This window comes from Hibiscus syriacus, unplaced genomic scaffold (assembly GCF_006381635.1).
Source record: "Hibiscus syriacus cultivar Baekdansim isolate YM2019G1 unplaced genomic scaffold, ASM638163v2 tig00110474_pilon, whole genome shotgun sequence".
Taxonomy (NCBI): domain Eukaryota; kingdom Viridiplantae; phylum Streptophyta; class Magnoliopsida; order Malvales; family Malvaceae; genus Hibiscus; species Hibiscus syriacus.
The window spans coordinates 891083-918885 of NW_024062753.1; the positions used below are offsets into that span (position 1 = coordinate 891083).

A 27803-nucleotide genomic window follows, 5' to 3' on the forward strand; every position below is an offset into this window, starting at 1 on the left:
ACCCTCCATTTTTATAAGTTATACAGTTTGATACTAATTCTCAAAACCTATACCAAATTATTTTTTTATTTGAACTTTAAAATTTTCATATTTTATAGATTTAATCCTAATCTTGAAAAATTATAGTTCATTTCATCATCACTTTCTAAAAAAAGTTTTTTTTTTTTAATTTGAAAAGAAACCTTAGATGTCCATTTTCACCTTTTTTTTAAGGTTATGCAGGCCTCATTAAAAATCTGCTCATATCTCCGTCAAACCTTCTTCCTCTTATCTCTATCATTTATCGTTAAATTGTCATCGGAGTAGAATCGCGAAAATCATGTCAACATTTCAAGTTTGGCTACGATTTCTTCTTCTTCGCTGGATTTCTTGTTGACTTTTTTTTTTTTTACTTAACCAATATTTATTGAAGACCTTGTATGAGTTTGATTATGTTTTTCAGGACCATTTGGGAGCAAATGGATTGGAAAAATTATTATCTAATTGAGGAGTGGATCGTGATTTTTTTTTTCTTCCCTTTCGATTCCAAGGTTTCGCTTTGACTAATCCGAACTGACCCGCATAGTACATCTAATTTTGGTGGGTGAATCTTCCAACAGATATTTTCTACACACACAAATACTCAAACTTCAGACATTGTTTAAATGATATCAAACTACTTAAAGTGAATCGTGATTATTTGTTTATGGTTTTTCTTATAAGTTTTGGTTTTATAACTTGTTTTCTATATTGTATTTTAGCATTTTAACATTGTTTTGCTTAATATAATGATAGAATTGTATATTGGTCCCTAGAACATTAAATTATTTTGTAATCCCTTTAAAATTATAAACTTTTAAATTAAAACTATGATAAAAATACATTTTGACCCCTTAATGAATTTTAATTCAACATTGACCCCAATTTTCTTTTTGAGAAACTTAAATTTTTTCTTATGAATGAAAAAAAATCATCTTTAAAATGTAACGTGCCTTGAGATCTATTATATTATTTTATCTTGTGTGGAATATATATATAGATAGATATATATATTTACATAGTCTGACATGATTACAAGATAATATATGTTTATAATTTTTTTAACCTATTGAAAAACGTATATACAACCTACAGACACAGTTACTCGCACCTATAATATTTAAGGTGAACAATATTTTCTTTCACTAATAAGGTCATTTAATGAGTGCAGTACTTATATTTTTTACATTTTAAAGGTTGTACATATATTCTTTCATATTATATATATGCATGAAAGCAAGTTTTAAATATATCTCGTATCAACAATGGTACCGTACGGTATAAGAAATAGTACAACAGTGGAAAGAAAAAGTTCAAAAGAACAGCAGCCTTGTGAGTTTTGCCGGTTTTACAGGCTGCTTCTCCGATGCTTCCTTTTGGTCTTCGGGTTCAGAAGAAATCTGTTCTCGAAAACGTTAAAAATGGCCGAATACCCCTTCATGCAATATGCCAACGCATGGGGATTGTCTCAGGAAAGGCGGGTTAATATACGGCTAATATACAGCATTATCGGATACATTAAAATGTATTTAATAAATTCGGTTTAGCGGTACCTATTATGTTGACAACTAATAATGTTTTAGGTAGAAAATATGAAAAACTATTAAAAAATTTGGTAACCGGTAAACTTTGGTTATCGGTAAGTATCTATCCTTTTTATAAAAGTGTCCATACGTTTAACATATCAAGTAAATTTTACCGGTTTTGTCATAATGAATCTGGTTTTGTCATATTTTTACCTGTTATATTGTAAATTATCTATCCTTTTTATAAAAGTGTCCATACTTATTTCACTGTGAAAATATATTTATTATTATCTTTAGTTAATATTGTTAAATTTAAAATCTAAATAATATTTTATAAAATATCAAAACAATCAAATAATTTTTTGTGTAAATGAAATTATTAAATTAATATTGTAGGTAGAAAACATGAAACACTATTAAAAAAATTGAAACATAAATTACATAACTTTCAAAAAAGTATATATCATTTTTATAAAAGTGTCCATACTTATTTCACTGTTGAAAACATATTTATTATTATATTTGGTTAATATTGTTAAATTTAAATTCTAAATAATATTTTATAAAATATCAAAACAATCAAATATAATTTTGTGTAAATTAAATTATTAAATTAATATTGTAGGTGGAAAACATGAAACACTATTAAATAAATTGAAACATAAATTACATAACTTTAAAAGCAGTTTTAAATCCTAAAAAGTATCGATACTTTTAAAAAAATATATCGATCCAAAACGATATACCAGGTAAAAATATGATAAAACCGGTAACAAAATGATAAAACCGGTAAATTTAAAAGTGTCGATACGTTATATAAGGATCGACACTTTGTGAATTTAAAAGAGAAGCAGTTATAGCGCCTATAATGTGTCGATACTTTAAAAAAATATATCGATCCACAACGATATAACAGGTAAAATTATGATAAAACCGGTAACAAAATGATAAAACCGGTAAAATGATACCGGATATATTGAAAGTGTCGACACTTTCGTAAGTACGTGTAATAAATTATCGACACTTTCAAAGAAATAGGTAATTATCCTTTCGAAAGTATCGACACCTGACATAAAAGTATCGACACTTTTGTATTTGTATCGATTAAATATAAATAACATATCCGATGAAAATATAAAGGCCATAGCTAAATATCCTCTGAAAAAAGATAGAACGGACGAGTTTTTGAAATCGAAGAGTAATTGTTGCTGCATTTCAGAAGGCGTTTCTAAAGCGAAGTTTGTTTGTTTGTTGCTGCAGTCGAATCGAAAAGTATGTTGTCGAAACCCTAATTTTTTATTATTACAGTAATCGCGATAGGGTTTTTTATGTGTTGTTTGGGGTTTTGGAGTAAGGAAGCATTTGGGACCGATTGCAGGTAGAAATAGATATTCAAGGAAAAATATAAATGTCGATACTTTTATTAAATATTATAGGTAGAAAATGATATTATAGGTTGTATAAATGTGCCGACACATTTTGGTGTGGCCATTCAAATTCTTTTGAAGAAAACCGTTTTACCACAAGAGTAGTTATCTATATTTGTATATTGAAAAGTGTATGTAACAAAATAATTTGATTTGCGTAAACTGATATATGAAGGAAAAATGGAGTCAATGGGTTGGAAAATTGTTGGTGGAGCAGATGACTTTGAAATTGAGGCCGAGACTCGAAAGCAACCAAAGGGTGGATATATGTACTTCTAGTAAGTATCAATGTCTTTTTGTTATTATTGTTGAAATGGTAATTGGATTAAAGTATCGATAAACTTTAAATTGATTACAAATTTTAAATGTTAACAGTATGGCCGAATGCAAAAGGATGAAGGGAGATGGCACACAGAGCGGTTCGGTATGTAAAATGAAATTAACATTGAGTAGTATTAGTATTTAGTGTTAATGTATTGATTAAGAAACGTTTATGTTTAATATTAGGTGAAAAAAGATGTGAGGTCCAAATGGAATTCAATGAGTGATGCTGAAAAGGAACCTTACATCACACAGTCAAGGAATGATAGTAAAGAATACAAAGAACGGAGGAAAGCACATGAAATAAGGTATTCATTAAACTTGTAAATACGTTGATACAAAATATAAGAACTATAACATTATATATTGTTAAAAAATGTAGGAAGTGTCGACAAGGTGCAGCATTAAAAGGGTGAATTTATTAATTAAACACCTTAAGGAGAAGGGTCAGTTGAATGTGCTGGGAGAAATAGGTTTTGGATCGTTGATCGGAGTAAGGGATCGACCTATTCGGAGGGAATTGTGTCGATCCTTGATGGCACAATTTGACGTCAGTCAATGTATGGCTAAGTATGGTGATTATTCATTCCCTCTGGGGGTATCGACTGCTGCAGCCGTATTGGGGGTACAAAACAAAGGCAAAAGTGTTATAGAAGTCTGTAGGAGTAAGAACTGGAAAGCACTTGCCTCCAAATATGGTTTGAATCATAAGGTGACATATACTGAAGTTGAAGAGGATATCAAAAGTGGATCTTACTTGGGGGATGAGCTGAAGGCCCGAGTTCTATTGTACCTTGTCGGGATATTTCTTTGTCCAACGGGTGATACGTCAACGAACAAGGAATATATGAAGCTCATTTGCGATGAAGGCTTGAAGGGTGAATTCAATTGGGCTGAATATATCCATTCGAGATTGATTGAATCAATAATCACCTTTAAAAAGGGCAGCCAGAGATACCTCAAAGGGTGCATAGCTATCTTAGAGGTAAATGAGTTGAATCACTTTTTTGTGTTTTTATATAAAAATATAAATTTTATTATAAATGCAGGTTGCACTGTTCGATTTTTGGTCGGGCTGTGAGGCAGTGCCGGCTTATGAAAGAACCGGAGTGGCACGCATCCGTGCATGGGGGAAGAAAGAGGTGGTTAGAGTGATGGTGAAGTTGAAGTTGGATAGAGAGAATAAGCAAGAAATGGTAATAAATGTAATTAAATAATATTAAGAATATAATCAATGTCTTAATATTGTAATTTAATTTTTTGAAGGTTATTGGCAAGGATGTAGAGGAGGCAGTGGAGGCAGAGGAGAAGAAAGGAGGGATGGTTGTATTGGGGGATGAAGGTGAGTGGGACGACGGTGAAGCAAAACAGAGTAACTTCGACATTTTGATGTCTGAATTGGCTGATATCAAAAAAATCCAATTTGAAATCATGCAAAGACAATCAAGAGTCGAAGAGAAACTTGATCAAGTCGTAGAGAAACTCGAGAGAGTCGAAGATACACTCGAGAGGAATAAGGGGGTAGTGGAAGGAAAAATAGATGGAGTGGTGAAAGAAGTAGAGGTGTTGAGGGGTGAAGTGGTGAAAGAAGTTGGGGTGTTAAGGGGTGATATTAAGATGGTGACGGGAGAAAAATTTGAGGGAGTGGTGAAGGAGGTTGTTGATTTGAGGAGTGAACTTACGGGGGTGAAGGGGGTGGTTGATAAATACTCGGATGAAGGAGCTCAATTGAAGGGTGAAATAAAAGATATGAAGAGCTATGTAGAAAAAAAGTACGATGAACTGAAAAGATATGAAGAAGAAAAGAGGGAGGAGGAAGAGAAGAGATGGAAGAAATGAGGAGGAAGGAAGTCGATGTCATGTATACACCGGAGAGTGTTATAGCAGCAGTTTTGGATTCGGAATGTCCTGCACCCCAGAAGAAGAAGCAGAAGGTAAGTTTAATAAAAGAATACTTAATTTGATTTTTATTATGTTGTTGTGACAAAAATTTGTATGCAAAATTGTAGGTTGAAAAAGCGGATATTCCAACCGGAATTGATGACATCGAAGCTGCAATTTGTGATTATTTATGGAATAGCGAGTTAGAATCGGGGTAAGTGAAATATATTGTTTTGTGAGTGATATTTAAATATTTCATGACAAGATATTAATCCTAATGATTCATACAGATATTCTGTAATATCAATGGGAAATCAATTCGCTATTGTATACGACGTTGCAACGTTGAAGCTTACGGAATGGGTTGGCGGTGTGGTAAGTAGAAAGTAGAAAATAAATAAAACTTATTGAATATGTTCTGATTGTGTAATTAATTTTGTTAGGTTATCGATTTGCTCGCCTGGACCATATGCTACGATTCTCAAAAGTCACACCGGAGGATTGGCTACCTTCCATACCTCTTAGTGGTGAGTTAAATTAATAAATATTGAAAAGTAGTGTTATAGACGGTAAATTAATAATGTTTGTTGCGTAATTACAGCAACAGGCGTTGGAAGCCAACAACAAAGAAAGTGTTGAGAATATTTCTACCTTCTGGGGTGTCATATTGGATAACTATGTGAAATTCACCGACTGTGAGAAGGTAAGACACCATACCAATTGCAAATGATGTTTTCGGATATAGAATGTTGAATTTTGTCAAATTGGGTGTGAAATTTGTTGCAGATAATGATCACAATAAACTACCATAATTCACATTGGTATCTGTTGGTGTTGGATATGGTAGATCATGTTGTAACAATATATGATAGTATGTTTACAACTGAAGCAGCTAAACAGAGAGTGAAGGATGCTAAGAGATTGGTATGTATGTCTGTATGAAAGGACATTATGTAAATTATAATGCATAATTTTTTTGGTGCATAACTTCTTCTATTTTAATGCAGATTAAAATATTAGATTCTTATAATAAGAAACGCATTTGGGTTGAGTCATGTGGATCTCTAGGAAAGTATCCCTTGAAAAATTTCAAATTTGTGGAGCATAAGAATAATAAGCAATTGAATGGGTATGAGATGTTATCACAAATAGAAAGCTTAATTTATGCAGTATTCATCATATAATTGACATGTGTGGTTTTCAAATTTTGTAACAGATATGATTGCGGCATGTATGTGATGATGTGGATGGAATCGATCGGTTCTACAGGGGCAACTGGTGATTTTGTAAGTGGATAGAAAAAATTGTTTGTGGTAAAATTGTTAAAAGTCGTAGATTGAATGCTGTAGTTGACAATACTTAACGTTCTGACAATTTGAATATAGGTTGTTGGAGACTGGGATCGATCGCGAGTATTAAACGATCTCGTAAGCCACAATCAAAATGAACGAAGACAGGAGATAACAAAAGCTGCAATATTACATAAGAATAACAAAAGAATGCAATGATGTAAATGTCGAGTTAATTTTGTATAAGATTTATAATTTTGTATACGATTTATATTTTTGTATGTGAATATAATTATGAATGAGATGAGAAAAGTTAGCAGTATGTTGTTGTACATGTTTCTTATACACATTAAGGGTCATGTCGATACTTGGAAGTAAAAGGCAAATTTACAATATGGCCAACAGGGTGCACCCATAAAGTGTCGATCCATATATAAAAAAGTGTCAATCCCAAAATCATCGAACCCAAAAGTATAATGTAATATGTAATTTTTCAATCTAACCGGTACAATTATACCGGTTTTATGAGAGAATATGTCTAAATAATGTGTCGACACTAATATAGTTTGTGTCGATACTTTTTTCCCAGAATGAATGGAAAACAAGGTGCACCCATAAAGTGTCGATCCATATATAAAAAGTGTCGATCCCAAAATCATCGAACCCAAAAGTATAATGTAATATGTAATTTTTCAATCTAACCGGTACAATTATACCGGTTTTATGAGAGAATATGTCTAAATAATGTGTCGACACTAATATAGTTTGTGTCGATACTTTTTTCCCAGAATGAATGGAAACAAGGTGCACCCATAAAGTGTCGATCCATATATAAAAAGTGTCGATCCCAAAATCATCGAACCCAAAAGTATAATGTAATATGTAATTTTTCAATCTAACCGGTACAATTATACCGGTTTTATGAGAGAATATGTCTAAATAATGTGTCGACACTAATATAGTTTGTGTCGATACTTTTTTCCCAGAATGAATGGAAACAAGGTGCACCCATAAAGTGTCGATCCATATATAAAAAGTGTCGATCCCAAAATCATCGAACCCAAAAGTATAATGTAATATGTAATTTTTCAATCTAACCGGTACAATTATACCGGTTTTATGAGAGAATATGTCTAAATAATGTGTCGACACTAATATAGTTTGTGTCGATACTTTTTTCCCAGAATGAATGGAAACAAGGTGCACCCATAAAGTGTCGATCCATATATAAAAAGTGTCGATCCCAAAATCATCGAACCCAAAAGTATAATGTAATATGTAATTTTTCAATCTAACCGGTATAATTATACCGGTTTTATGAGAGAATATGTCTAAATAATGTGTCGACACTAATATAGTTTGTGTCGATACTTTTTTCCCAGAATGAATGGAAACAAGGTGCACCCATAAAGTGTCGATCCATATATAAAAAGTGTCGATCCCAAAATCATCGAACCCAAAAGTATAATGTAATATGTAATTTTTCAATCTAACCGGTACAATTATACCGGTTTTATGAGAGAATATGTCTAAATAATGTGTCGACACTAATATAGTTTGTGTCGATACTTTTTTCCCAGAATGAATGGAAACAAGGTGCACCCATAAAGTGTCGATCCATATATAAAAAGTGTCGATCCCAAAATCATCGAACCCAAAAGTATAATGTAATATGTAATTTTTCAATCTAACCGGTACAATTACACCGGTTTTATGAGAGAATATGTCTAAATAATGTGTCGACACTAATATAGTTTGTGTCGATACTTTTTTCCCAAAATGAATGGAAACAAGGTGCACCCATAAAGTGTCGATCCATATATAAAAAGTGTCGATCCCAAAATCATCGAACCCAAAAGTATAATGTAATATGTAATTTTTCAATCTAACCGATACAATTATACCGGTTTTATGAGAGAATATGTCTAAATAATGTGTCGACACTAATATAGTTTGTGTCGATACTTTTTTCCCAGAATGAATGGAAACAAGGTGCACCCATAAAGTGTCGATCCATATATAAAAGTGTCGATCCCAAAATCATCGAACCCAAAAGTATAATGTAATATGTAATTTTTCAATCTAACCGGTACAATTATACCGGTTTTATGAGAGAATATGTCTAAATAATGTGTCGACACTAATATAGTTTGTGTCGATACTTTTTTCCCAGAATGAATGGAAAACAAGGTGCACCCATAAAGTGTCGATCCATATATAAAAAGTGTCGATCCCAAAATCATCCAACCCAAAAGTATAATGTAATATGTAATTTTTCAATCTAACCGGTACAATTATACCGATTTTATGAGAGAATATGTCTAAATAATGTGTCGACACTAATATAGTTTGTGTAAATACTAATTTAAATATCAAGTGTTTTCCACCGTTTACGATATATAGTACTCTTAATCGAGAAACCCTAAACATAAATGCAAGCAGGCAGATCTTCCTCTTTCTTCTACCGTTATCATAAGTGACGATCAGATATTCAGGTAAATTTATCGATATTCTATGGGTTTGATTGATTTCTATATTGGAGTTTTTATCCTGAATGTGTTTGTGTTCCATTGTAATAGGGGTAGCATCCAACCAAAATGGCTCCAAAACGTCAGCGTCAGAAGCGAGGTCTTTCTCAAAGCTCTTCTCAACCCAGTTCTTCTCAACCACCTCCTTCTGTAACAAACGATTCTTCTGAGGAAATCAGGTCCTTCGAAACTCTGAACTTTAGATCCGACATGGAGAAACAAAGATGGCATACGAGTTTTAAAGTAAGGAAGATTCGTCCCGAACGTGTCATTGACCTGGGTTTCTTGTTTGATGATAAATATGCATTTAGTTTTAAATCCACATTTACATCTTGGGGTTGGCTTGAATTCCTTGGTGTAGAACCAAGATATTATCTCAACCTAGTTAGAGTCTTCTACAACAATGCTTCCTTACAGCACGAGCCTAATAAGACTAATATAATAGGAATTAATACACATGTCATGGGGAAGGATATATATATCTCCAGAAACGATTGCAGAGGGTTTAGGTGTAGCGAATACAGGGGATTCAGATGAAAATGGTGTAGATTGGTCTACAATTAAACGGGTTACTAGAAATAGCCCAATTCACCTCGATGTAGAGTCGAGAGTGTTTCACAAAATGCTCACATGGTATATCCGGCCTAGTGGGGGAAAACATTCAACGCTTCGAGACAGCGATTATTGGTGGATAGCAAAGTATAAATCCAAAACGGCTCCAAACATTGCAAAACTCATATTTAATACAATTGTATATATGGTCACAAAGGGAGCAACAATTTCAACTACACTACCATATGGATGTGTCATCACCCATCTGTTGAAGAAGAAGGAAGTTGATTTTTCGCATGACGCCCCTGTTCGATTAACCCGCAAGATTGACATGGTATTTATTAAAAAAGCGGGATATGATTTTGTTGAAAAACTCGGTTGGAAGCGTGTCAAGGAGGTCGGATTAGATCAAGAGAGGGAGGAAATGGACCCCGTTGGCCATGAAGAAGAGCAACCAAGTGGAGACGCAATGATGGAAGAAGCTCCAGTTGCAGAGGATGTCACAATTAAGACCGTGATGGAATACATGGTCAATTTTCGGGAGCATATTGATTCCCTTGTGAGTGGAATGCGATCCGATATTTCATCATTGCAACGTGAAGTCTCCATGTTGCGTAACGAATTACGTCAACGACATCAAACGAGTTAGGTAATTCATTATCTATGTTTCTTAACATTTACACGTTCTGAACTTTATTTTATTTTCTTTTAACAGATGATGATGATGACGATGAAGCTGGCGATGAAGATGATGACGATGATGATGATGATGATGAAGATGATGATCCAAACAAGTATATCGTGTCTGCAACGCCGCCTTCAAGAAAACTTTTAATTTTGATCTCAATGGTGTCCTTGCCTACATCCCAAGACTGCCGGCAGGTTTTAATTCTATTCTTTTGTATCCATTATTTTAACATATAAGCGTAGAACTTTAATCTCATTTTCTTCATGTTGTAGATGTTGTCCTCAGAAGAGGATTATTTGAATTTATGCAATTTTGTGTCGACAATTTTGTTGTTGCCCTTTGGTCTTCAAAGATGAGGTTAGAACATGTTTGAGGCAATTGAATTACTGTAGTCAAAATCGTTAATATACATTTGAATGTTAACATTCAAACTTGATTACAATCTCAGGCATAACGTCGACCGTGTACTTGAGAAACTACCTGTATTTTCCGAGCATTTTCTATTCGTGTGGGTAAGATGAATGTCATTACAGTTTGCTGACTTTTCGTTGTCTATGATTCCTACATATTTATGTTCGACTGTTTGTGAACAGGATCAAAAAAATGCAAAACATACGATTCTGTTACCTACTGTAAAGATCTCAATGATGTTTGGAACGCGTGTCCAGATTTTAACGAGCTAAATACACTTTTGGTCGATGATTCAGCGGAAAAAATGATTTATAATCCGGTAAGTTGCATTTATGCAATATGTTTTTCCAGTTGAACAGGTGTTCAGACATTGATTATTTTAACAACTTATGTGTTTATATAGAAATACAATTACATATGTCCACATACCTTTGACGCTGCTTCCCATTCGAACGACAAAGCTCTAGGTATGACACAAATTTATTCATGCTTATGCGAATTTAATTTATTGTTAGTAAAATTGCACCTCATTAGTTTGATAATTGAAATTATTTATGTATGTCCTCAGAAAAAGGCGGAAACATACGAGAGTATTTGGAAAATTTGTTGAAGGCCTCTAATGTTCCGGACTTCGTTAGAAACAACCCTTTTTCATCGGATTAATTTTGTTTGTCGGTACATTATTTGAACATTCTTGTGTATTTATAATTTGGTGTGATTATATTGTGTGTATATTTTCATTAATTATTCCATATTCGCTTCTATGTGTACATATACATTTGAGGATTGTTGAAATATCAATACTAATATATTTTACATCTACTTGCAAATGTATCGAAACACATGACTATAGCATTGTTTTCGATATCCACAACAAAGTTTTCACACTTTTTAATATTGTGTCTGTACTTTATGTCCAGAATGAAAGAAAAATGTGTCGATACCATTTAAAAAAGTGTCGATTGAAAAAACATCGGAACCCAGATTTATAATGTAATAGATAATTTTGTAATATAACCGGTATAAATATACCGGTTTTATGAGCGAATAGGTCTACAACCTATATCGACACTTTCTAATATTGTGTCGGTACTTTATGTCCAGATTGGAAGAAAAATGTGTCGATACCATTTAAAAAAGTGTCGACATTTACACATCGGAACCCATATTTATAATGTAATAGATAATTTTGTAATATAACCGGTATAAATATACCGGTTTTATGAGCAAATAGGTCTACAACCTATATCGACACTTTCTAAGATTGTGTCGGTACTTTATGTCCAGATTGGAAGAAAAATGTGTCGATACCATTTAAAAAAGTGTCGACATTTACACATCGGAACCCATATTTATAATGTAATAGATAATTTTGTAATATAACCGGTATAAAAATACCGGTTTTATGAGCGAATAGGTCTACAACCTTTATCGACACTTTCTAATATTGTGTCGGTACTTTATGTTCAGATTGGAAGAAAAATGTGTCGATACCATTTAAAAAAGTGTCGACATTTACACATCGGAACCCAGATTTATAATGTAATAGATAATTTTGTAATATAACCGGTATAAAAATACCGGTTTTATGAGCGAATAGGTCTACAACCTTTATCGACACTTTCTAATATTGTGTCGGTACTTTATGTTCAGATTGGAAGAAAAATGTGTCGATACCATTTAAAAAAGTGTCGACATTTACACATCGGAACCCAGATTTATAATGTAATAGATAATTTTGTAATATAACCGGTATAAAAATGTGTCGATACCTTTTTATAAAAGTGTCGATACTTTTTTCACTGTGGAAAACATTAATTTAAGGTTATCTTTTGAGTGAGTTTTAAGATATTAATTTAGTAATTATAGGCGTCTAATGATTAATTTTTACGTTACGGTATATATTATTATTAAATTAAAAATTCTTAATATTATTTTATAAAATATAAAAACACTCAACTAATTTTTTGTGCAAATGAAATTATTAAATTAATATTGTAGGTGGAAAACATAAAACATACTTAAAAAATATTGAAACATAAATTACATATCTTTAAAAAAAAGTATCGATCCTTTTTATAAAAAGTATGGACACTTTCAACATATTATAATAAAATAGGTCCATATTGGAAGAAAAATGTGTCGATACGATTTAAAAAAGTGTCGTCATTTTACACATCGGAACCCATAATTATAATGTAATAGATAATTTTGTAATATAACCGGTATAAATATACTGGTTTTATGAGCGAATAGGTCTACAACCTATATCGACACTTTATAATGTTGTGTCGGTACTTTATGTCCAGATTGGAATAAAAATGTGTCGATACCATTTAAAAAAGTGTCGGTAATTTGAAGTAACGCGGTTTTTCTTCCTTCATTCAAAATATTTATATGTACATACAATAGGAGTGATGTTGATACTTACGATATATTATATGGAGATCGTTGTCATTCCATTCCGTCTTCGAAAAAATCAGTTGATGTAGGCTGTGTGCTTGTCCTCAAACTAAGCTTGACTTGAGGACATGTTAGTTTGTTATGCCCCTCACCGTTGCAGTACCCACATCGCCTAATTTTCTTCTCGACCTTGTTCTTCGGCACTTCTTTTCGCTTGCGTTGTTTTCGTTGAGGGTCACGAACATTGTTTACTACAATGCTCTGGTTGACTGAATGATTCAAACCAAACGAGTTTTCTAATTCTTCTATTAGTTTTTTCATCTCATCTCTTGCGGTTTTGAAAGACTCGTCTGTCTTTGATGCAATGTAGCATAACCTACTTGACGTTGAACGTAGAGCAGCGAACCTTGCCATTTGCATCACTTCTGGAGACACATTCAAATCAACATAGCTGGGTGCAGAAGCCTTCGCATCATTAGTCCACCTACTTTGAATCAAACTCTCGGGCAAATATGTGTAGTCCAATTGCTTCAAAATGTGAAGTTGATGGCGACACGGAAGTCCAACGGTCTCGAATTTTTTGCAGGAGCAAATTAGAGTTTTCGTACGAGAATCAAAACTAATTTCAAATTTCCTATTTTTTTCTGCGTACTTTGACAAAATATAATGTTGACATTCATCTGATAAGGACTTAATCTCTGCCTCAATCCGGTACAATGTCTCCCGTATAAGTTCATCTTGGAACACACGAAAAGATTCGCGGGTAAAAATCGCAGCGGCATGGCTTTCAAGGTCGACCAGTTTTGTGATCTGGAAGGGCTTCGTATGGGAACTTAAGTAATCCGCTTTCAACTCGTTCATACGCATTCTACTAATTCCATCTTCAATTGCACGAACAACATCTAAATATGTCTTCTTGTGTTTCAGTGCAATAGCTAGTGAAGCATTCATAGACTCGCACCTTTGTGTTGAGCGAATATTGGCAAAGAAATGACCGGTTAGATATGCTTGTGCCCATAAGTGTCGTGTATTTCCCTTCTCAATCACCCATGGATGCTTTTGGACGTTGAATTCTGAAACAATCGAACGCCATTGAATATCAAATTCCTTGGTTGTCCACCAGGAAGCCATGCATTTTGAGAATGCTGCTGTAAACTTTGGGTCACCAATGTTAGCTTGTGCATTGCGAGAAAGATGCCAAGAACATAATCTGTGCTTAGCATAAGGGATAACAGATTTGATAGCCCTCTGCATTGCCCTATCCCCATCGGTTACAACAGAAATAGGTGATTTATTCATCATGGCTTCTAAAAAATTCTGTAGCACCCACTCGAAAGATTGAGACGTTTCGTCAGCGATTATGGCAGTGGCAAACACAATTGTGTTATGGTGATGATTGACACCAACAATAGGCATAATTGGTCGACCATACAAATTATCTTTGTACGTTGTGTCGAACGCAATTACATCACCGAAGCATGTGTAATCCGATCTCGATGTAGAATCCGACCAAATAAGATTATACAATGCCCCCGATTCGTCTACCGAGTATGTCATAAAAAACCCGGGATCATCATGTTTCTTATAATCAAAGTAGGCAATAAGCGCATTCACATCCCCATCGACGATTTCCTTTGCTTTACCTCTTTGAAGTGCATTGTAGAGGTCTTTATGTGTAAATCCAACATTATGATAGCCCCTGCCTGCTGCGTTAAATAGTTCATTACTTGTGACGTGCCAACACCGACCTCTTTCAATGTTGTTGCCTCATCGATATCAGCCTTACTTACAGCTCGATTAGAACGCATAAATGGTGTCATAGCAGATGTGCACAATGCATGATTATGTTTCTGATCAGACTTACTTATAACCCACTGATCGTTTGTATTTGTTGCTGTAACTACGACTCTAGCCTTACATCCTGTTCTTGTGACTGGCGTATGAGCACGTTGACGATCAACAGTATTGACTTTTGATACTCGAAACCCTTCTTTGGAACAACAAAATTCTTGTGTCTTCACATTCCCTTCCACGTCAAGCCGTGTTGTTCCCTTACGTGCACTAAACCCATGTTCCCGTGCGAATCCCTTGTAAAAGTGCCAAGCTTGATCACGTGAACAGAAGAGCTGACCAACCAATCTGTCAGATTCATCAACATTATGTACTTCATGGCATTCCTCGGTTGGCTTAACATTGTCTACATCAGTATTATCCATGGCAAAAATTTTGTTGTGCAAGTTCAGTGCTCCAGGAGTTGATGGATATGTAAACGAAGGTTCATTTTGAACATGTTTCTGTCGTGCTGCTTTCAATAGGATGTGGCATTGGTAGTGGTAGTTAAAGGGTGGGTACAACATTAAATTCGCAGTACATATTTAGGTATGTACAATAACTACAAGTATATTATCATTTTAAATTCGCAGTACACTGTTAAAAAAATTGAAACATAAATTACATAAGTTTTAAAAAAAGTATCGATCCTTTTTATAAAAAGTATGGACACTTTCAATATAATAGGTAAACATATGATGTAATAGGTACCCCTTATATAATGTAATAGGTATCGTTTATATAATGTAATAGGTAGTGGTTATATTGTAAAGTGTCTATCCTTTTTATAAAAGTGTCCATACTTTTTTCACTGTGGAAAACATTAATTTAAGGTTATCCTTTGAGTGAGTTTTAAGATATTAATTTAGTAATTATAGGCGTCTAATGATTTATTTCTTACGTTACGATATATATTATTATTAAATTAAAAATTCTAAATAATATTTTATAAAATATAAAAACAATCAAATAATTTTTTGTGCAAATGAAATTATTAAATCAATATTGTAGGTGGAAAACATGAAACACTGTTAAAAAAATTGAAACATAAATTACATAAGTTTTAAAAAAAGTATCGATCCTTTTTATAAAAAGTATGGACACTTTCAATATAATAGGTAAACATATGATGTAATAGGTAGCCCTTATATAATGTAATAGGTATCGTTTATATAATGTAATAGGTAGTGGTTATATTGTAAAGTGTCTATCCTTTTTATAAAAGTGTCCATACTTTTTTCACTGTGGAAAACATTAATTTAAGGTTATCTTTTGAGTGAGTTTTAAGATATTAATTTAGTAATTATAGGCGTCTAATGATTTATTTTTTACGTTACGGTATATATTATTATTAAATTAAAAATTCTAAATAATATTTTATAAAATATAAAAACAATCAAATAATTTTTTGTGCAAATGAAATTATTAAATCAATATTGTAGGTGGAAAACATGAAACACTGTTAAAAAAATTGAAACATAAATTACATAAGTTTTAAAAAAAAGTATCGATCCTTTTTATAAAAAGTATGGACACTTTCAATATAATAGGTAAACATATGATGTAATAGGTAGCCCTTATATAATGTAATAGGTATCGTTTATATAATGTAATAGGTAGTGGTTATATTGTAAAGTGTCTATCCTTTTTATAAAAGTGTCCATACTTTTTTCACTGTGGAAAACATTAATTTAAGGTTATCTTTTGAGTGAGTTTTAAGATATTAATTTAGTAATTATAGGCGTATAATGATTTATTTTTTACGTTACGATATATATTATTATTAAATTAAAAATTCTAAATATTATTTTATAAAATATCAAAACAATCAAATAATTTTTTGTGCAAATGAAATTATTAAATCAAATAATTCAAATTGAAAATTAAACAATAAATCAATTAAACATTGTTGTGGGTACATTAATTGAACATTGTTATGGGTACATTATTTGGATTAATTTCGTTGAGATGGGTTATGTATAACAAAACAATCTATCTCGCATGTGAGTACTTTATTCCAACCATGTGACAAGTGTGACAACTCCATCAACTCACAACTCAGCTTTGAACTCAATCAATATTGTCTTTTAGCTTGATGGTTCATAAAGCATGTTACTTGAACAGTATGAATCAATTATGCAATTTTCATGTTCAATTTAACACTGCATTTCAAATTCATTTCATATGTAATTGGAGTTTGAATTTAAATTTCAATTTGAGTTTGAATTTCAATATATATTTCGGCTCCACTATAAATATTAGCCCAAGCCAATATGCATGTTATCATTGATTATTCCTAATTTCCATTGTTTTTTTTCCAACGTATAAACGCGAGGGAAATCCCGACTATTTTATTTTTTGGTCAACTTTAAAGCGTCAGAAACGTTTCGGGCGTATGATATGGGTGGTATACAAGAAATGTAACAAATAGCAACTAAAATCATAAGTTGAGTACCACCCAAATCATAAGTCTGAAATACTTCCGATGCTCATCAAAATCCAAAGCTCATATGGTGCCAAGCAAAAGGAAATCAAAATCCAAATCTCATATGATGCCAAGCAAAAGGAAATCAAAATCCAAATCTCATATGATGCCAAGCAAAAGGAAATCAAAATCTACAACTTGAGTTTGAACATTGATATGATATGTTCAGTTGTTATCATGTTGGGATTTTCTCGTTTTTGATTGCTTTGATAGTTGTTCTCTTGCTTCTTCAAGTGTTCTTAAGGTTATCCTTTGAGTGAGTTTTAAGATATTAATTTAGTAATTATAGGCGTCTAATGATTTATTTCTTACGTTACGATATATATTATTATTAAATTAAAAATTCTAAATTATTTTATAAAATATAAAAACAATCAAATAATTTTTTGTGCAAATTAAATTATTAAATTAATATTGTAGGTGGAAAACATGAAACACTGTTAAAAAAATTGAAACATAAATTACATAAGTTTTAAAAAAAGTATCGATCCTTTTTATAAAAAGTATGGACACTTTCAATATAATAGGTAAACATATGATGTAATAGGTAGCCCTTATATAATGTAATAGGTATCGTTTATATAATGTAATAGGTAGTGGTTATATTGTAAAGTGTCTATCCTTTTTATAAAAGTGTTCATACTTTTTTCACTGTGGAAAACATTAATTTAAGGTTATCTTTTGAGTGAGTTTTAAGATATTAATTTAGTAATTATAGGCGTCTAATGATTTATTTTTTACGTTACGATATATATTATTATTAAATTAAAAATTCTAAATATTATTTTATAAAATATCAAAACAATCAAATAATTTTTTGTGCAAATGAAATTATTAAATTAATATTGTAGGTGGAAAACATGAAACACTGTTAAAGTATCGATCCTTTTTATAAAAAGTATGGACACTTTCAATATAATATAATGTAATAGGTAAATTTGCAATGCTATCGGTATAAATATACCGGTTTACTTATAAAATAGGTAAATATAAGCGCTACCTATTACATTATATAAGCGCTACCTAGTATGTTATTGTACTTTATAATATTTCCGGTTAAATAATATAACATAACCGGTCTAAATTTTAACCGGTCACTTGTTTAACCGGTCACGCCGTATATTAGCCGTTTTTTAGGCGCCGCACCGCAAAACCACCCCAACGCATGTTATCAGAATTAAATCAAATCTCTATTGATTAAATAAATAAAAGCATGAACGTTTGAACCGAAAATCGACTACATGTCTGACTTTTACAACACTGGTTTGTAATTTGTTTCTTTTAAGAGTATTTATTTTTTTTGAATTAATCACTGGTATTCGATCTATTGACCGACTAATCCAGACCGGGTACAGCAGAGGTAAGGACAAACAACCCCCAATTTGCTCTATTTACAAACATCAGGATTCGAACCCCTGACCTTACTTAAGAGACTTAATGTCTCATCCCACTAGACCAACTAGTTGTTGGTAGTGTTCATTTTAATTTGGAGTGTTACAAGCATATTAAGAATACATTTATATTTGGTTTGTAATTTGCTTCTTTTAAGAGTATCGTTTTATTTCTATTTTAAAGTGTTACAGTTATATTAAAAATACATTTATATTCAAGTTCAAGGTTCATGACTATCCTTTCCAATAATATTGTTTTGAATCTTCAACTTAGATTTTTATCTTAAAAGCGCAATGTATCTTACCCAGCACTTATTAATTAGTTGTAGGTCTTAAACAAATACTATCATAAAATGAAAGTAAAAGATATTATGACGTAAGATAAAATTAATTGTAAGAATATATTTAAATTGAGATTTAAATAAATTTGAATGTGACACTAATGATGATAGCTTGAACTTGAGATTTTAAAAGTTTTAAACTCTTCACCCAAAGTGCCCATTCTTCGTATCGATGGACTGACATTAAATTTTGTTCAAATTTGAAGGATTTCGACGCCATTTACCCATACTGTGTTGGGATTTTATTTTTGAACCAATCCAATCTAAGAAGGCTACCCGACAACCTGGACAATGTAGCAGACAAATCAGGAAAAAGCACAAGTGCAAGTGAAACGGTGTCGTTAAACTACTTCCCAAAAAGTACTTTTGTTTTCATCTAACAACTCATCATCCAACCGCTAAAATTAATCGTGAGGAAAACGGCCCACTTAATTTGCGCCAAATATACAAAAGACCTAACGGTAGGCTTAAGTATTCCACTCTTATACCATAAGCGCGTGTTAGCCGTCTAGCAACCTTATTCTTCATGAATTCTTGTTTTTTTTATAAAAAAAAAAGGTTGTTACATTGTTTTATAATTTGTTTTTGGTATAAATAGCGAGGGAATTCAATCATTGTAAATAAGCCTATAAAAGGCGTTGCAAAATCTTATTCTTTTCCTCCGCAGATCTTTTCAGCTCAAAATCGGAACCTAATTCCTTTATCTTTTCTTCTTCTTATCATCGAAAAAGAATGGGATTGTGGGAAGCTTTTCTAAATTGGCTACGAAGGTAAGTTCTCTTCCTTGTTTGGTTACTGCGAAAACACAAGTGACGAATTTAAGAAATTGATTTTTTTTTTGGTTCTTCATCTTAAAGTTGTAATCGAACTTTGGCTAATATCTTGCGAGAAAAAAGAAAAAGTGATTGTTTATGTTCGTGCTTCAATTATTTTATTACCGATTTCGGTTTTTAATTTTATTAATTTGATAGTTAAAAATTGGGTTAAGTATATAAATGTCTGGAACTTGTGCGTTCAAATTGTTGATTTTTTTTTTTGTACTGTAAGTTTTTTTAATTGAATTTTCTTCCCTTTTAACGGAGCTATGTTTTGATGCTAAGAACGTCCACACACATACGTAAGGTTGTGATTAAAAGACCAGCTTTGAAGTGTTTTGTTTTTGTGATAATTGGTTGATGGGTAATTAAATTGAGTCTAAACATTGCTGCCTATATAGTTCATATATTGTTCGCTAACTACTCTGTTGAAGTGCTTGATTTTGGTAACTTGTCATAGATAGCGAGAAGAAGATGTTCTTCTCATCTATGCTCAAGGTGTTTGGGCATATCTTTATTCTAGATTTCTCTTTATGTGTCTGTGTGGAGGTATTATGTCCATTATTACACAAACTTCTGTTTCTTTAGCATTGCATTTGGAAAAGTGATAGTTGCAGCTAGTAGCAACTGCGAGAGTTTTGGGTTGTCTTGCCAATGCACTGGAGATAAGGATGTTGTTACAACGTGATCATGTGGTCGCTGCGGTGTTAAGTGCAGATTTGGACAATGCACAAATAGGAGAATTACATTAGCGGCTGGGTTATCTTAGAGTCGTCTTTATTGAGGTCTCAACGGCCTAGCCTAATGTGATCCATCTTGAACCAGAAACTGCTCTTAACGGCCTAGCCTAATGTGACTGCATATGTTACACTGACTGAACAACTTGAATTCGAAATAGGTGTTCTGTAAGTGTTTTTTCCCTTTTTTGTTGGGGGTGAGGGGCTATTCTCCAAACTAGTGAGCTGCTGAGTCATGAATTACACAAACAGCAAGGGACGATTACCATGGGTGACAAAAGACTGGTTTAGGTTGCCAGTGATTAGGGCATTTTCTTTCTTTATGTATATTTAGGGATTGCATTATAATTTTGAAAGAGCTCTCGATGTATGTTTGCTAGTGCCTGTTTTTTGCATATTCACCCCATCTATTTGAGTTAAATTTCCCTGCATGGCCATTCTTATTTTCTTTCTCCTTCCTGTAGTCTCTTTTTCAAGCAAGAGATGGAGCTATCTTTAATAGGCCTCCAGAATGCCGGAAAAACATCCCTAGTTAATGTCATTGCTGTAAGTGCATTTATGTGAGAGTTATAATATTGTTCGTTTTGTTAGCATCCTATCTCTTTTAGCTTGGTCCTGACAGCTTGACTTATTTTTCCACATCTTATTTCCAGACTGGTGGATATAGTGAAGATATGATACCGACAGTAAGTGACATGGCAAAGAACCAATATGGAAAGTTATTCTCGAGAATGTTAATTTGCTTGCAACTATTTTTTGTTTGCTTGTTCTATTGTTTCTTGTAATTTTCATTCTATTTGCAGGTAGGGTTTAATATGAGGAAGGTAACTAAAGGAAATGTCACAATAAAGTTGTGGGATCTTGGGGGTCAACCAAGGTTTCGGAGTATGTGGGAGAGATACTGCCGTGCTGTTTCGGCTATTGTGTAAGTATGTACTTTTTAGCTACTATATTTCTCTTTATAGCATGAGCTTGGAACACAAGACATCGTTTAATGTTTCTATGATATGCATGTCTTTACTTCAAATAGTTGTTGTCGGGGTTCTTTTTTTTATACAAGAGAATACTGGGGAATCAGGGATGGACGTAGGATTTTATGTTAGGGGTTGAACTTATAAAATTTCAAGGGGGCGATAATAGATTATCAATAGAAAATACATAGAAAAAATCTAAAATATAAGAGAATTTGAAAATTTTAGGGGGCAATCGTACATCCCTACATAGGATCGTACTCTCATACCCACGTCGGAGTATGTTATCAATTAGGAAAAACGAAAAGCCTTTGTGACTTGTGGTCCTTCAAGTTCCTTTAATATTCCTAGGAAACAACAACTTCATGCCCTCTTGAGTGATTTACAAGGACCTATTTTCTATCTCCGGCTTGACCATGTTAGTGAATTGTTAGGTAATAAAAGGGAAAATGCTACAATTGTAAATATTCATACATATTCAAATATCTAATTGAAGGCAATAGAAACTTGGGAAATTATCTTGATAAATTCTAGTTCACTAGTGAGCTTATATCTATAGAATGAAAACACCGAGTTGCAGCAATGATTTCTTCCTTACTTTTCACATCCATCTCACCGGTTATTCTAATTTTCTTTCCTTGTTTGTCTACTGATTGCCATAATTTCCTACAGACAAATTTAAACGTCTTTGCTGTGTTTGACTTGCAAATTAGCAATGTAAGCGGCATAGATTGATATATGCTATTCCATGGATATAAAATACATGTTTTGCACCATCATGTTTTCTTTTGTATTGGTGATCAACTCGTTCTTACTCTGATTTTCTGCAATACACAGCTATGTCGTGGATGCTGCTGACTCTGATAACTTATCCGTCTCGAGAAGAGAACTCCATGACCTGTTAAGTAAAACCTCACTGAACGGTATTCCCCTGCTGGTACTCGGAAACAAGATCGACAAACCGGAAGCCTTGTCTGAGGAAAATTTGACAGAGCAAATGTAAGTGAAAGAATTAAACATTAGTCTTCGTGTAGCTTGATATAACCAAACTGATGGTCATTAATTCATTGAACACTTGCCATTGATGGTTATGCAGGGGGCTGAAGTCTATCACAGACAGAGAAGTTTGTTGCTATATGATTTCATGCAAGAACTCAACCAACATCGATACGGTGATTGATTGGCTTGTGAAGCATTCAAAATCAAAGAATTGAGATCTCAACAACATCACTTTGCTGTCTGGTCTCGTCTTTCTTACAAGGTTTGTCCGTGGCTGGGACCATGGTCTTAATTTTCCAACTTGGCTTGAATCATTGGTATCGTATAGTTTGGTGGGTGCGTGGGGCATAAATTTGTTTCATCCTTTTTCTTGTACAGATATTGTGTTGTAAACAACTGAACATGGTAAAACTTTTTGTGGTTTTGCATCAAATAAAGGTCTTTTTGGAATTTGATTTCTTATCTTTGTAGTTCTCTTTTTGATTAAAATTTTGAATTTGATCATCATGAGGTCACGGTTTAATGGTATGATTAAAGTTTTGCGAAATTTAAATTTTTTTATTCGAATTTTATCATATTTAAATATCAATATTCATATTTATAAGTATGTTTGTCTCTTATCAACGGGTTAAATTGAGAACTAGTACAAGTGACATGTTTTAGTTCAACAAGCATGTTCGAATTGATTATTAGATTTATTTTTCAAGATTCAAACTCCTAATTTTATTTTAGTAACCTAATATCTTATTTTATTAAATCAAATAATAATTAATTCTAAATATAAATTTTGATATTTAAAATTTAATTTCATATTCTAAAGTGACATCTAACGTAAATGTTTAGTATAGATTGACACAGCAAACTTTTTCAATCCTAACTTGGCATAAATATATCATGTGTTGTGATAAATAGTAATTAATTTCAATTTTATAATGAAAAATTGACACGTACTATTATTTTTATAGAATTATGCTTTAATTTAAAAATAATCATTGTATTTATTTTTCCCCTTAAAACCTAGACATGTATTGCTTTAGATTTTAGAAGATGGAACGAAAAAATGTGTCACAATCTACATTTTCAAAGTACAGTAATCGTATTGAAAAGACTACTATAACTAAGGGGGTTTGTGCCATTATGCCGTCTTCCACAATGAGACTACAAGTCTGTTTGTTTGGTTGTAATTGGTTTTTCGAAAAATGAATTACTGAAATTTGAATTATTAGAACTGAAAAATGAATTACTGGAATTTGAATTCTGGAAAATGAATTACATTTCCGGAAAACGTTTTTCGGAAAATGTTTTCCGTAAAATGAATTATATTTTTCTAAAAAACATCTGGAAAACGTTTTATGATGTTTGAAAGATGTTATTTAAACTTTTTTTCCACTGGATGAAGAGTTTTTTAAAAATTATTTATTATAAATATTAAATATAATAAATAATATTATTTATCATAAAACTTAATATTATTATTTTAAAATATTAAAATAATTTATTTATTATTAAATATTATTTTTATAATTTTATTAATAAAAATAATAATTTTTGTATATTTTAGTGAAATAAACTATTATAAATTATATTAATTATTTATTAATGTAATAGTGTTATATTATATTTTAAAATATTAATTAGTATATTTTAAATATCTTTATTAAAATATTATTTAAATATATAAATAATATTATTCATTATTAAATATATAAAGAAATGACCATCCAGCTCAGTTGGTAGAGCACAAGGTTTTTAACCTTGAGGTCGTGGGATCGAGTCTCATGCAGGGCATTTCATAATTTGGAAGTCTCCTACGGAAGCTGCTCTCAACTTAGTGTTGGGGGCAGCCTACTATCTTACCTCCCCCTTACCCCCATTACATATGTGAACAAGGGACAACCATTTTTTTTATTAAATATATAAAGATTTTTATTATATATTATTAAAATAAAAATATAATATCTTATATTATTATAATATAATTGATTATTTTATATAATATTAAAAATATAATATTATATTATTATACAACAACAACAAAACCCTATTCCCATATGTAATGGGGTAAGGGGAGGTAGGGTAGTAGGCTGCCTCCAACGCATGGTTGAGAGCAGCTTCCGTGGAAGACCTCCGGCAGTTACAATTTTTTAAAATAAATATAAAATGCAATGCATGTATAAATTAATAAAGAAATACATAATTGAACAGTTTTCATATGCAGTCTTCATATGCGTGTTTGTACTAGAAAGTACTTCCTGCAAATAAATCAATGCGTAAAAATCTCTGCATATATACAAAAACGTAAGACCCGACCAAACTTAAAAGAGGAAACATGAAGACAAGGTTACACAGTAGTCAACGATAGCAAGCTACGAGAATGTATAAAGTCAAATGGGATAAAACCTAAACTAAGGTAACACTACTCCGCTATCATAGTTCTACACCTTCATAAATTCCAATGATATAAACGTTTAAAAAGTAAAAGTCATGGAAATAACTACAAAGGCATTAAAAGAATGCAGAGATGACACATCATATGTATGTGACTCGCACTACTCGACTACCCTGGTCTTAAGTCTCCATAATTTCCTATCAGAGGTCATGTCCTCGGTAAGGGCTAAATCCTTCAAATCATATATCAAGCAGTCTTTCCCACTTCCGCCTTGGTCGTCCTCTCCTTCTGGCACCGTCGACTGTAATCGACTCAACCCTCCTGACCACATCCGACGGTTGTCGCCTAAGGACATGCCCAGGCCACCGTAGTCTTCCCTCCCTCAATTTTTCGGATACAAACACCACCCCCAAGGACATCCTAATAGCAGAGTTTGGTGTCATGTCCCACAGAGTCTTATCACATGCCCATCGAAGCATTCTCATTTCTGCGGCCTCCATCCTCCTTACGTGATCCTTCTTGATTGCCCAACATTCTGATCCATATAGCAGCGCTGGTCTTATTGTCATTCTATAAAATTTTCCCTTAAGTTTTAGAGTAACATTCTTGTCACACAAAACTCCAGTAGAATCCCTCCACTTTAGACATCCCGCCTTTATACGGTGTGTAACGTCATCATCTACACCCCCATCTTTATGTATCATAGACCCTAGGTACTTGAAACAATCCTTTGAGGGGAGGACGTGTCCTTCTATGCATACTTCTACATCTTCATCGTTTTGGTTCCCACTGAAGTTTGAACATAAATACTTTGTCTTTTTAATATTGATCCTTAGACCTTTTTTTTCAAAGCAGTTTTCCAGGTAGTCAGTCTACTATTCAACTCAGTTTTTGTTTCAACAACTAGTACAATGTCGTTAGCGAAAAGCATGCACCATGGAACACCATGTGGTGTCGCACAGTAGATGTCGTCCATAATCAAGGCGAAGATGTAAGGGCTAAGTGCCGACCCCTGGTGGAGTCCGATTTCCACCGGGAAAGCCTCGGTGTCTCCAACTGTAGTCCTGACATATGTAGTAGATCTACAATACATATCACAAATCACCCAGATATAAGTAGTTGAGATCCGTCTCGTTTCCAAGGTCTTCCAGATCGTATCGCGGGGAACGCTATCATACGCCTTCTCAAGGTCAATGAACGCCATATGAAGATCTCTATTTTTTCCCTATATTTCTCCATAAGCCGTCGAAGTAGATGAATCGCCTCCGTAGTAGACCTGCCTGGCATAAAGCCAAATTGGTTTTCCGAAACCCTAGAAACATGTCTCAACCTAGCCTCTATAACCCTTTCCTATAACTTCATGGTATGGCTGAGTAGTTTAATACCTCTGTAGTTGACACAACGTTGGGGATCTCCTTTATTCTTATAGATTGGTATCACCGTAGACTCTCTCCAATCCTCTGGCATCTTGGCAGCCTCTAAAATAATATTAAAGATGTTGGTCAACCACTTAACTCCGTCTTCTCCTAGGTCCAACCACACAGTGATAGGAATTTGATCTGGACCGACAGCTTTTTCCCTCGCCATCTTTCTAAGAGTCATTTTGACTTCCTCAAACCCAATCCTACTTGTAGGGCAGTCATTGGCCGTAGTATAATAGTCGGCTGATCCATCAACGGTACTATCTCTACAGGGAGAGGCACCGTCATTAAATAAGCCAAAGAAGTAACTACCCCAAACCCTCTTAATATCATGATCTTTCACTAAAAGAACACCATTGTTGTCCTTAAATAAACATAATGCTACATAGATCATTTTTCCTATTCTCCCTGGATTTTGCAAGCCTAAAGATGTCGTTTTGTTCTTCCTTGGTGTCTAATCTCTTGTGCATTTCCTCGTATGCCTTATCTTTTGCTTTAGCCACCGTTTTCTTGGCTTCCCGCTTTGCCTCCTTGTATCTTTGTTTAGCTCTCGATCTTTCTTCGTCGTCATTGCATTGTAGAAACTCCTTGAAGCAAGTTTGCTTTGTCTTCACCTTAGTTTGAACTTCGTCGTTCCACCACCACGATTCTTTATGTTCCTTGACCTTCCCTGTCGATAACCCAAGGGTGTTTTTCGCCACCTCTCTAATGGAATTTGCCATATTTTTCCATAACTAATCTGCATTATTTGAGTTTGTAGTTCCAAAACCTGTATTAGACAAAACCTTACTCCTAAAGTCATCAGCTGTCGTTCCATGTAAGTTCTTCCAAAGGATCCTAGGTTTACCAAGTTTAGCCCTCCTATGAGTGTTCCGCCCGTGGTGTACGCGGAACACCAAAACTAACAACCTGTGTTGTGATGCACATGCCTCTTCAGGGAACACCTTACAATCAATGCAAGCCCATCGATCTCGATTTCGAACCAGGATGTAGTCGATTTTGGTACAATGTCCCCCGCTATGGAACGTAATCAAGTTCACATCTCTCTTGTTAAAGAAGGAGTTAGTGACCACCATATCGTGTGCAGTAGCAAATTCAAGCAACGTACACCCCTCCTCGTTCCAGCTACCAAAACTGAAACCCCCATGAACACCGTTATACCCGTCGGTTGCATTACCTATATGGCCATTGAAGTCTCCCTCTATGAAAACTCTTTGGTCATCCGGAATACTCCTAAATACATCATCTAACTGATCCCAGAAGCAACGTTTCTCCCCCTCCCCCTAGGCCAACGTGTGGGGCGTACACTGAAAGGACATTCATCATTCACGCTTCTATAATAACCTTAATCATCATGATTCTATCCCGGTATCTACAAAC

The 27803-nt window shown here is 33.3% G+C and overlaps 1 protein-coding gene across 1 annotated transcript; it reads left to right on the forward strand.

The window, feature by feature from the left end:
* The first annotated feature begins 19687 nt into the window (after positions 1-19687).
* Positions 19688-23060, forward strand: LOC120127976 (ADP-ribosylation factor-like protein 8a). Its single transcript, XM_039145765.1, has 6 exons — positions 19688-19861; positions 21108-21189; positions 21297-21329; positions 21447-21568; positions 22452-22613; positions 22711-23060. The coding sequence occupies exons 1-6, from the start codon at positions 19824-19826 to the stop codon at positions 22826-22828; spliced, it is 555 nt and encodes a 184-aa protein (XP_039001696.1). The 5' UTR covers positions 19688-19823; the 3' UTR covers positions 22829-23060.
* The last annotated feature ends 4743 nt before the right edge of the window (positions 23061-27803 follow it).